We start from the raw sequence: 12,279 nt of genomic DNA, 5'->3' as shown, positions 1-12,279 counted from the left end.
TGCTCCCCACGGAGGTGTGCGAGCAAGGACCAAACGAAACCATGGAGCAAACCATGGAGGAAATATTATAGACCAAGCTGCTCAAAACAACCGTTTATCCCTTGAAATTTAAACACGACAAAATTATACTTTTATGCAACAGTGGTCAATTTTTCACTAGAAAACTTTGATTCGTACAATCATATACAGCATGTTTTTCACGATTATTTAGAGGAGACAAAAGGGGAAAACACAAATTTGTTGCTTTAAAATGCTGTTTCGAGAGCAATTTCAGACCGTAATGACAATTTTAAGCTGTAAATTTGGAGAAGAAAAAAAAATAACCCCAACTCATTTAGAACTCTTTCGCTGTTGAATTTTAGAGGCATCCGGCGCTCCATAATTAATTATATCCGTTCGTACATAATATCATGCCCAAAAATTGGGAACGATCGTGATTGTACGATCGTGATTGTGTTCTGTGCAGCCGGCCGCAGCCACACATCGATTGTCCATTGTTAATCTCTGTTCTTGTTTTCGTCCCCGCCTATTGCAACAACGTTGAGTGGAGTGGACTGCGAGAACGAGGTTGACTTATTGTCAACAAAGTGACGGTTGCCTTAGCGACGGATAAGATCCATCATGGCGATGCCTGCTGGTGTGAAACTTGATGACGGAAAAGGTGGATTTTTTACGAATTGCTTCCCTGCAAGGAACGGTTTCAGGCAGTCTGAGGATGGTAAATGATTATTTATTATTTAGAAAGAAATAAAGGAGTATTTTGGGGAGTATTTCCACAAGATGAATGGGTTTGCCGTTTGTCTTATTAACTGTCAAAATCAGTTTTCGAAACAAATCGGGAACAACATTCCAACACTACACAGGCATGACAGGACAAGCTGCCAGACATGCCAGACTGCTGAAAAACATTTATTTAAAATGATAAACCATGGATAAACACAGGGCAATTGGGTGTTGGGTTCCTAGATAGGAGCTGTTTTAACTTAAAACAGCTCCTTTCTAGGAACTTAAAATTTAAGTTATTCCAGGAAGATCAATCAAGCAACCACTCCGGCCTGCCTGCGGTCCAGCGTGAATTTCAAGCCATAGGCCTAAGTGGCGAAGGCCCCCTAAGTGATGTATAAATTATTAATAATATAAATACAAGTATTTTAGTTTACATTTAGTTGAGGGTTGACTTGACGTTCAAATGTTCTTTTAAAGTGCAGTTGAGTAAGTTGCAGCGCGGAGTCAATGCACTCTGCAATAACTGGTGTCAGGTGTCAGAAGAAGAAGTGGTAGAGTTGAATGTTGAACAACTCGTCCGTTGGACAACTCCACTGTCATTTTCCAAGACGGTTTGGGACAACTCAACAGATGGCCAACATGTCCAATACACAAGTTGAACGGTCGACCTCCAATCTGACGGGTCGCACTAAATACCGACAACTCACGACAACTCTCGACAACAATTTTTAAATGCACTTTAACAGAGCATTTGAACATAAGTCAACCGTTGAATATATGCACAAGAGTCATATACACCCAAATGAAACTGTTGAAAAAATTGAATTTTTAATTGTAAAAAAAAGTGTTTTTTACCCGAATTTAGTAACGAACGGTAATATCCGCCATGTTGTCTTTCGACGCACTTGGACGATTCTATTATACCGCAGGGGTGACACAATATGCAAGATGATTATTTACCATTTTTAAAAATGTATTTCATGGAGTTTAAAACAATAGTATATTTTATATTTAAGTTTCCCCTTTTAACTTTGAATTCCAGAGTGGCGGCTTAGTTACTAACAAGAAAGAACAAATCAGCAGCTATAACCAAAACGAAAAAATAAAACTCAGACCTCAGAAATTACCTCGCCCCCTGCGGTGTAATAGAATCGTCCAAGTACGTTGAAAGACAACATGGCGAATATTTCTGTTCGTTACTAAATTCGGGGTAAAAAACACCTTTTTAAAAGTAAAAAATACAATTTTTTCAACAGTTTGAAAGTGATTTAGATGCACATGACTCTTGTGCACATGTTTAACGGTTGAATTGCGTTCAAATGTTCTGTTAAAGTGCATTTAAAAAATTTTGTCGTGAGGGGTCGTGAGTTGTCGGTATTTAGTGCGACCGAATCTGTCTAGCAATCAGTGACATGTGTACACAAATTCCCTGTATAAATCCATTTCTAGAGTTAAAAAACTTTCTATCTACCATCATTATCTTTAAACCGTGTAAGTTTGTAAATGTGTGGAGGCTTGTGTTTAGTGGATAGTGTCGTAAAAAAAGTTGTTTTCATCACCAAATAGGGAAAGTTATCAACAGCTAATTTATTGATCTTACAGCTGGAGCCTGGCTGGTGGCCCAAAAGGCAGAGCAGCGTCGCCACTTTAAGGCTGTCCTGTGTGCGAAACCCAAGACCTATGCACAGATTAAACATGAGCGTAAAGAAAAGGAAAAAGAAGAAAGGAGAAAGAAAAATCCGCCATCGACACTGGACGATTTCAGAGCCGACAACTCTACTTCAGGAATGCTGGACGGCTTCTTCCTGGTAAGATGTCGACTGTCGTTGATTGTTAAAAAACTAAACACAACAAGGGCAATTAAAGTTATAAATTAATCACCAACTAAATTTCATTTTACACTTATTTTTTATTTGGGTCTGAACCATAGAGGTATTTATAAGAGGTAGAGGGCGCACTGGTGATGCTGCTTGCACAAACACGACAGAACCGCAAGGAAAGACATGCGCGCCATTCTGTACGTGCGTTGTATATAAAACACACAGTGGAGATTGTGTTTATTGAACGCTACGCGATGCTGTTTTGTCAACTTACAAAATGGCCGCACAAACACACGCTGTGCGATGCTGTTTTGTCAACTAAGATAATGGCCGTACAAACACAGGCTGTGCGATGCTGTTTTTGTCAACCTAGAAAATGGCCGCATGCGCGCGAACGGGCGCGTATATAGGCCAGTGCGCCCTCTAGTTCTTATATATAACTCAATGGTTTGAACATAGTAAAAATTACTAGAGCAGGATTTGAACCCAATGACCTCTTGTTACAAGAGGTCTTCTAAATCATTATCTTAGATTCCTGTATACTGTTATCATTCGTTTTCTCTTTGGAAACGAATGTGCTCTATTAGAGAGATTTTGTTTTTGATGTCGGATATGGTTCTGCAACGGTTACGATGACATTTGGCGTCATCTGCGCAAGCGTCGGCTTTGAGGATGGTCGTCCCTCAATCTACGACAGTACTTGGGATAAATCTGCGTTGTGTCGAAAACTACTAACCGTGCAGAACCATCCATCTTTGAAAATGAAAAAACTCTCTACAAACAGATGTGTGCGGTATAAATATGATTATTATTTTTTTTTTTCACACTTTTGGCTGCCTACAGATAAAGCACTGTTGTGTCGACGACCCCACCGATGTGTGCTCGATTAACATCACCGACAAAGAGCTCACGGATGTGAAGGAGGAAGACTTCCAGCTGTTCGATAATGTTGCGTACATCAACGCTGGGGAAAACCTTTTACCATTTGGTAAGTTTCTCTTAAAAACTTCTAAGTTACACAGCCTGGTTAATAATTCCAGCGAATGCAAAACAAATTTGTGTTGTTTAGTTTTTTTTAAGCCAACACTTTGCAAATATTCTTTAAAATTGAATCTGTTTTGTTTTCCCTTTCTTTTTCAGAGGCATTTACCAATTTTCCAATAGTTCGAGAGTTGGAGATGCCATTAAATGCACTACGAGGAATAAGAGTGGAGTTTGACGATTTTCCTTGTTTAGAAGTGAGTAAATTTCTTGTGGCTTATTCCATACTATTGTCTAGTTCCAGAGAATTTTGTCAGAGAAAAGGTGGGTCTGTCCACTCTAATAACTCAGGCCTGTTTGCTTCGTTTTTCATCGAAGTTGCAAGAGAACAATGAAGAAAAAAAAACCCTTGTTGCACAAATTTTTGTGCTTTCAGATATTACAAAAAAGGCCTGAGTGATAAAATACATTTTTCTTCAAAAGTATATTACTTCAAAGCGAGCCATTGTTCACAATGTTTATACTATCAACAGCTCTTCAATCGCAAGTAAGCTTTTATGCTAAAAATTATTTTGAGTAATTAACAATAGTGTCCAGTGCCTTTAAGCAGCTCTATGAGTCTGGTCCCTGGTGAATCTCATCTTGTTGGAAATTATCTCACTTTCTTGACTTTGATAATTTAAAATTTTGTTTGTTGATTTGTTTCTTTCAGGTTCTTGATCTTTCCTACAACAACCTTTCCAAAGATGATATTTTAACGCTGGGTATCCTCCCGAAACTGAAAGTGCTCTTCCTCACCGGTAACCAGCTGCGATCCCTCCCACCCGAACTAGCCAAGCCTATCAAGACTACACTGCTGTAAGAACTTTCATAAATCAATCACAAACTCACAACTGTCCCTAGAACTTTTAATAATAATAATAATAATGTTGAACATTTCTAGTGCGTCATGTCTGTAAATGATGACAACCAGAAAATTGAAGGCTATTGTTTCCCAAATAGATATGTTTTGAGATAATTTTTGAATTTGGAACAAGTATCTGCTTTTCTGAGTTGAAGTGGGACGCTGTTCTAAAGAGATGGCCTGGCATGGGAAAAACAGCGATCACCCCAGGAGTGCAGGCAACGTGCATACGCCAAGCCGGGAATTTCACCAAGACCACAGTATGGTCTCTATTGCTCTGGTATTTGCCTTGTTGCCCCTTAAAAATTTCCTTGGGCTTTATGATTTCCAGATGGAAGTGCCTTTTACAAAACAAAAATGGTCTTGCCCTCTCGAAGATGAAGTTCCAGTCTTGAGTTGCCTTAAAATGACAAATCATTGCATACTTACAGGCTGGCAATTTCAATATTTACACTATGAAACTGTATTTACACATGGGCATATCCACAAATTTACTTCATTAAAGACAATAGCAAGAAAGAACAATAGGAAAAAGTTAATGGCTGCCGTTAAAAGTATGAAGAAAATGTTGTAGAAAAGAGTTTGAACATCTAGACCAGACCTCATCTCCTCAAAGAACTTCTGTAATTGGTATTATGGATGTGTGTCATTCATTAAAATGGACTTAGCCTTCATTAAAATTAATATCTACATACAGGATCATCAAACCAACCAGGACTTGGTGCAACAGCTGAGGGTTAACATGACCAGTAATTTGTTCATCTCAGTCGAATTACTGTTGATGTCAGCCCCTCAGCTGGGCACCCCACACACCAGGAACGCTTGGAGATAGAGGCCAAATTATCTCAGTTGCTTCCGTATCGATTACACAGTTTAAGCTACTAAACAACGTTTAAGTGACATAGCGACGTAAAATCGTGTGTCAGGTTTGTAGGGAACTACCGTCAAAGTTTCCTATGCTAGCTGTAAATCGTCTATTAAATTTTTGCAGCAACTGTGTTTTCTGCCAGTGTTTCCAACGAAAGTTTCATCGCCCGCTTCCAAAGCCTGGAGCTTCTGTCCGTAGATGACAACCGCAGGATCAATCTTGCCACCTTCGCCAGCCTGGCAGGCCTGAAAGACTCAAACGTCTTAACATAGACAAGAATCTTCCTATGCTGTAGTGTAATCTAATTTGTGTATCACATGTTTGTTATCCTGCCAGTGATTCCAAAGAAACTTCCGTTGCCCGCTTCCCAAGCCTGGAGCTTCTGTCCCTAGATGACAACCACCTGACCGATCTTGCCACCTTCGCCAGCCTGGCAGGCCTGAAGAGACTCAAACGTCTCAACCTGGAGAAGAACGAGATCCACTGCGTACCTCACCTCAGGGCCCTAAGCGGGAAACACATCGCTGTGGAGAGTGAAATTCCGTCCAGAACCTCTACGCCAGGACGCCGGTCAAGGAGGAAAGAATCCAAGAGTCGCAGTAGTAGCAGGAGTGGGATGGCATCACCTGGGGTGACGCCAGTTGAGCCTGACGGTAAGAAACACTCAATTAAATTGATTAATTTGGTTTGTTCGGAGGGAGGGGTTAGCCATTGATGTCTTTGATGTATCCCCAATTTTGAGCTTTGACTTTTTGATTTAAAATCACCAGAGTAATTAAAATGTTAAGTTTTGTAAGCTTTAGTATGACAATTTCAATTTTTTTTTATACTTTTTTCCCGATTACACACATGTCAGAAAATGAATTTTTTCTTACACTCACGTCAGATTATCTTGCAGAAAAATAGTGAATGGCGTAACGAGAGTGCTGAAAAGGGGCTTGTTTATAGAAATGCAAAAAGCTGTACAGTTGAAACTTGCCAGAAGTTCCCCTCCCCTCGATGATAATAGCTAACACTCCTTCATGATTTAACTGAATTAGTGTCATGCCTTCACTTGTCTTAAGATGGTAGCAACACACCTGATGCCTTACAGCAATATCTGACGGAGATCAAGGAGGAATCCGGAGAGGGTAGCTTGAACGATGACACCCCCTCACAAGATCTCCCGCCTCCATTTCCTGAGTTGGAACACCTCAGCCTAGCCTTCAATAGGGTATGTAAGAGTTACGTTTAATAAGCTGAGTGGTTTAGAGCTTCAAGTTCAGGGCCCAATTTCATAGTGTGCTTAGCAGCCAATTTTGTGTGATTTCCATTTCATAGCACTGCTAACTGTAAGCACACGAAAAGGCATACTAACCTTCAGGTGCTTACTGGATGAAAATAAATGACGTCACAATGCAAATCCATGGTAACACAGGCAATATGGCGGCCCAATTTTTCTGCTTAACAGTGAAAATACGCTTGCAGCCCTATGAAATTGGGCCCTAAGTCATCAGAGGATGGGTTCGAATCCCGGTCATGACACTTGTGTTTTTGAGCAAGATACTTTACTATAACTGCTTCTCTTTACCCAGGGGTATAATTAGGTACCTGCGAGGGTAGATGTTGATATTTTGTATTAAAAAGCCTTTAGGAGTGCTAAGGTAGGCCAGGTTGTATACTTCTCAGGGAGCTGAGAAAGATTGACAGAATGTTATTGGCCCAATTACCATGGGGCCATTTCACAAAGAGTTAAGTTAGGACTAGTCCTAGGAGATATTAAAAAAAGCTAGTCCTAACTCAAGATAAGACTAGTCTTAAGAATCCACCCCAGGGCACAAATGTAAAGCTCATTGAGACAATTATTGTAAGATGCCCTCTATAAGAACATGTTATTTTTATTATTTATTCGGAGATTGGGTTTTACTTTGAATTCAGATCGAAGACGAGGAATCCCTCTTAGCGGTCGCCGCCTGGCCGATGCTGAAGGAGCTGATCATTCATGACAATCCCCTGACCACCAACAGCAGCGGAGACCCACCCTTACTCAAGAGGTACCTCAGAGACAGGCTTGGCATCAATATGATCAGAAAGAAACCTGACAAGCAGCCCAAGCCTGTTATACAGGTCCCTACGAAACCACACAGGAAGGTAAGTTCCATTTCATTTCATCTATCCTCAGAAAAAGCGAACTAAATCACTATAATTTTAAGTTTGAAAATGTGGGAGGAAAACCCAAGAGTTATTCAAGGACCCAAGCAGTCAGGCACGGACTGAAAACCGTATCCATAGTGCCCGTGGTGGGATTCGAACCGAGGTCTCAGAGATGAAAGGCAAGGCAAGAAACCACTAGTAGGGTAAGCCGAAAGTAATGGGGGTTAATTTAATAATTCAGGTTGTTGTTAACTAGCTGTGAGCTGTGCATAATTTCTCACTTATTTGTTTTCTTTTCAGGTTGCTGAAGTTGTACCCCCAATCCCAAAGAAGCCACTTCAGTTAATGCTCGAGTCAGCACCAGCTGCAAGAGCAGCCCTCCCACCCTCGACCATGCAACCGACCCCTCCGCGCACCATTGGTACGTCCCAACATCCTGTCTCTGAACCACTCCCACCAATCCCAGGGACCCCAGTGGACAGACCAAAGACAGATCCACTTCATAATAGGAGGCGACATGAGGAGGGGCCAGAGGAGGAGAAGATGTCAAGGACAAAATCTTGGACGGAAGAGAACTTCAAGAGGCCCACTCCGCCTGGTGATCTGAAGGAAGCAGCTCAACAAGCCGATGAGCCAGTCTTCCTTACACAGGTAAGAGGTGCATGTGATAGTCTGTTCCCCTGTCTTCATCCACAAGGATGAAGACAGGCACTGATCTTACAGGCCCAACGATTTCATTGGATAAAATGATTTTATTGGATAAACGTGCTGTGGCGTAAAAGCTTTCCATACTGGTACTCATCATCATCATCATCATCATCATTATGTCGAGTGCCATCGAGTCGAGCGCCAAAGCTCGACCAATGATGTCTGATATTGGTGTCATTTGTCAGCTTGCATTTTCAATCGTCACTTCATGCAGCATTTGAATATTGTGAGGTCAATGATACATCTGGCAGCGTCCGGCCAAGTCGGTATCTGGCTTTATTCACGAGCCTCGAAGTGTGACTTCAGATGATCACCAGGCTACATACATATATGTGTCTACCTTTGATGCATGCTGGCCCAAAGGTACTTGCCCCTCAATCACAAGGAGGGTACTATTTTGGGAAAGACTTTTTTTAGCAAAACTATGAACTGATTTTTCTTCCAGGTGGACGATCAAACTGAAGAGCCAATAGGTACCGACCAAGTTCCGCCCTCCTCAGACGACGCCCCTGCTAAACAAAAACAGACTAAGAAAGAACGGCGGAAGAAGGAGCGGGTAGACAGTGCTGCATACTCCATCTCTGTACCAGATAAGTTCAAAGGTTACGAGATTTTCTACGATGCTCCGGACGATCCGGATTTTGAACCAGTTGTTACAGGTAAAGTTAACTCTTTCATGCACCATTTATTTTAGTGATTTTTTGATCATATCGACCTTTCTTTTGTTGATAAACAAACCGCCTTGGTTTGCATGGAAGGCCGAGCATAAAACATTGTGAGAAACGGCTCCTTCTGAAGAAATATAGTTTTCGAGAAAGAAGTTATTTTCTTCTAAATTATTTGAATTTGATTTTGAGACCTCATAATAAGTCTAGCATCTGAAAGCACAAAACTTTGTGTGATTCTTTCCATTATTATCTCGCAACCTCGACAAGCAATTGAGTTCAATGTTTCACGGGGTTGTTACTTTATGCATGTTGAGATACACCAAGTGAGAAGACTGGTCTTTGACAATTAGGGCCTACCAAAGGTGTCCAGTGTCTTTAACTCATCATTTCAGCATACGTTTTTTAATTAAAGATGAGTGGCCTCGGGGGCTGTGGTCCAGTGTAAATTTCAAGACTTGCCAAACTTCAAAAATAATTTTTTTTTAACTGATGAATTGTTTTCACTAATTATTTGTACTAATGATTGTCTTTATGCAGATATCCAAGGGAACCTGCGCTCACTGCGGCTCGCTTTGAAGCAATCTACGCTGTATCAGAACGCGGTTGATCTAGAACGACCTCAGAAACCATTTGAACCGTATCAGAGAGTAAGTCTGAAGATTATTACCACCCCAAACCAAACTTCAGAAAAAAGAAAAAAAAAGTTTATTCATTTTGTTAATAGCCAAAGACCAGATTTATATATTCTGAAGGAATGAAACCAAAATTATTCAATATGGGATATGAGGCATTGAATGGGAGTGAGTTTTGAAAGCTCAAAAGGACTGCGCAACCTAATTTTCATTCCCTTTACAAAAGTGAGCACCGCTCACCCAATAATTAATCATTTTCAGATTATTTGGTGTCATGTGAAAGTTGAGTCCATAAGCTATCCATACACCTAAACCTTTTTCCCCAGAATTATATACTTTTTATTCGGCAGCCATTTCAAAAAGTGTATATTTTGTTTTGAGACACGTGGCATATATTAGTAGGCGTGGAATATACACGATGGCCATGGACGTCGATGCCCTCGAAAAAATACCATTTTCACGTCCAAAACTGCCGTGCCCTTTCTCCCCGTTGGCCATTGGCCATCCTTGCTCCATAACCAAAGTGGCCTTGCCCTTAAAAATATGTAAATTCAGGCCTGTATTAGGCTTGCGGTATGTGTGCATCTACGGCTGTGTAGATTATGTTCTTTTGAGGGAAAGTTTTACATGAAAGTGTTATTTTAATTGTTTTACGCAGAGCACACTTCAACCCAGACCACCGCATAAAAACAAGGCAGAGAAGCTGGAAGACATCTTGGAGACGATGAAGAAAAGATTGGTCATCGATGAGATCAACTTGGGCAAGATCTTAGAAGACAAGACGAAACTCAAGAAGGAGTACCCGGAGGTTGTCAAACTACTCCAGGAGGTAGGTTTATCTTTCTCAGTTTTCTTCAGAAGACGATCAGAGCATACTGACCGATATCGAGTTGAAACCAACGTTTTTTTTCCAGAACCACCCCCAACTCTTTAGAGATGGTCATTACATAATAATAATAACAAATGCTTATATAGCGCATTTCACAACCACCGTATCAATGCGCTTTACATTAGTGCCTTGGTCATAGGGCCAATAACATCCCTTTTTAATGTTTCTAAGGTCCCTATACAGCCCTGAGCTGCCTAAGGCGCTTGTGCCTTTTTCATACACAATATCAACCTCTACCCTTGCCCATTTACCCCTGGGTGAAGAGAAGCTATTATAGTAAAGTACCTTGCTCAAGGACACAAGTGTCACGACCGGGATTCAAACCCACACTCCGGTGACTGCACCAGAACTTGAATTCGATGCTCTCAACCACTCAGCCAGGACACTCTACACTGTGTTACTGCAAACCTTTCCATATCGTATTTCCACCTTGCAAAGTTTCAAATCTTACTTAGATCTATCTTGTCATCGATGTGTCTCACTTTTCACACTTTAGAGACCATAGCAGCCACAAGCGACCAAATTGTTTGATATTCCCATTCACTTAAAGAGAGGTCAAACTACTATCTTATGTCAAGATGTTCCAAGTTGCTAACATAGTCTCCCACTTTCTAAACACAAAACCGTTCTCTGTTTAAAGCCATTATACACTTTCGGTAAACAGTAATGTCCAAGTCCCACACTTCGTGTATCACAGCTTCTATATAAAATAACAAACCTGTGAAAATTTAGGCTCAATCGGTCATCGGAGTCAGGAGAAAATAACGGGAAAACCCACTCTTGTTTCTGAGCATTTCGCCGTGTCATGACATGTGTTTAAAAAAAATCTGTAATTCTCGCTAGCGAGAATTTAAATTGTTTTACTGTTTTCTCAAAAAGTAAAGCATTTCATGGACTAATATTTCAAGAGAAGTCTTTCACCATTACCTTCTGTAAACCCTGTAAATTATTTGTAAATCTGTGAATTTTTTTTTTTTTCTGTACTGAAAGTGTATAATGGCTTTAAATTATCTTTGTTAATTTTTACTATTAAAGACTAGAACTTAACAATAATAGCACTGCTGGGCATTTCGTGATATATAAACACATTTTTTTTTAAATGTTTAAACCCTGGTGTTTTTTCATTAGATAAATTAAGCTAACAAAATTATTATTATTTTTTTTTTGGTGTCTTTAGATTCAGACCAAGTACAGCACCGTCCGCGCCACCTCGATGCACAGCAAAGAAAGCCAACAAGAAGCTGTCTCAGAAACCTTAAAGGCCATGCAAAGCATCAGCGACAGATTCAAGGAACAGGAGTCGACACATGGGGGCGCCAGATCTAAGTCTAGCAGAGGGACGACAAGAGTCAAATCTGCGTCCGTCATTAAGTCTTGAGATGGATGAGATCAGTGTAGCAAAAGACCATTTCATAAAGCTGTCAAGGCACTGGACACTATTGGTAATTACTCAAAATAATTGTTTGCATATAAAAACTAACTTGGTATTGAGCAATGGAGAGCTGTTGATAGTAGGCCTTTATAAAACGTTGTGAGAAACGGCTCCCACTGAAGTAAAATAGTTTTTGAAAAAGAAAAAAAAAATTCCACTAAAATATTTGAATTTGATTTTGAGACCTCATCAGAATTAGATGTTGATGAGGTCCCTAAATCAAGTATCTGAAAGCACACACATTCGTGTGACGGGTTTTTTTTTCTTCAAATTTTCACAGGTTTGTTATTTTGTGCATATGTTGAGATACACCAAGTAGGAAGACTGGTCTTTGACAATTACAAATAGTCTCCGTGTCTTTAAGCCCCCTTTATTACTTTTATTCTGAGCAAAGAGATTTGCCAAGGTTCAATGTTTCTTATGCTTAGTATTTTTTGTCAAATAGGCCCCACTCATTACTTGTACAGATGTAAATAATAAATTTGGAAATTTAACTGTTTTCTAAACCCTGAAAATAT

At 40.2% G+C, this 12,279-nt stretch overlaps 1 protein-coding gene across 1 annotated transcript; it reads left to right on the top strand.

Annotated features, from left to right (window-relative positions):
• Positions 1 to 621: 621 nt before the first annotated feature.
• LOC117298229 (X-ray radiation resistance-associated protein 1-like) lies at positions 622 to 11,804 on the top strand. Its single transcript, XM_033781362.1, has 13 exons — positions 622 to 718; positions 2,329 to 2,534; positions 3,390 to 3,534; positions 3,687 to 3,784; positions 4,240 to 4,385; positions 5,636 to 5,952; positions 6,364 to 6,512; positions 7,217 to 7,429; positions 7,733 to 8,083; positions 8,586 to 8,799; positions 9,346 to 9,455; positions 10,099 to 10,269; positions 11,507 to 11,804. The coding sequence occupies exons 1-13, from the start codon at positions 622 to 624 to the stop codon at positions 11,705 to 11,707; spliced, it is 2,418 nt and encodes an 805-aa protein (XP_033637253.1). The 3' UTR covers positions 11,708 to 11,804.
• The last annotated feature ends 475 nt before the right edge of the window (positions 11,805 to 12,279 follow it).

The sequence above is a fragment of the Asterias rubens genome, chromosome 13, assembly GCF_902459465.1.
Source record: "Asterias rubens chromosome 13, eAstRub1.3, whole genome shotgun sequence".
In the NCBI taxonomy this organism is placed as follows: domain Eukaryota; kingdom Metazoa; phylum Echinodermata; class Asteroidea; order Forcipulatida; family Asteriidae; genus Asterias; species Asterias rubens.
Note: the sequence above shows the minus strand (reverse complement) of the source record. Positions and strands in the feature narration are given on the sequence as shown.

Coding starts and splice junctions, on each gene's coding strand:
- LOC117298229 (XM_033781362.1), top strand. CDS start 622: ATGGCGATGCCTGCTGGTGTGAAACTTGATGACGGAAAAGGTGGATTT. Junction 8,084..8,585: donor AGCCAGTCTTCCTTACACAG/GTAAGAGGTGCA, acceptor TTTTTCTTCCAG/GTGGACGATCAAACTGAAGA. Junction 10,270..11,506: donor TTGTCAAACTACTCCAGGAG/GTAGGTTTATCT, acceptor TGGTGTCTTTAG/ATTCAGACCAAGTACAGCAC.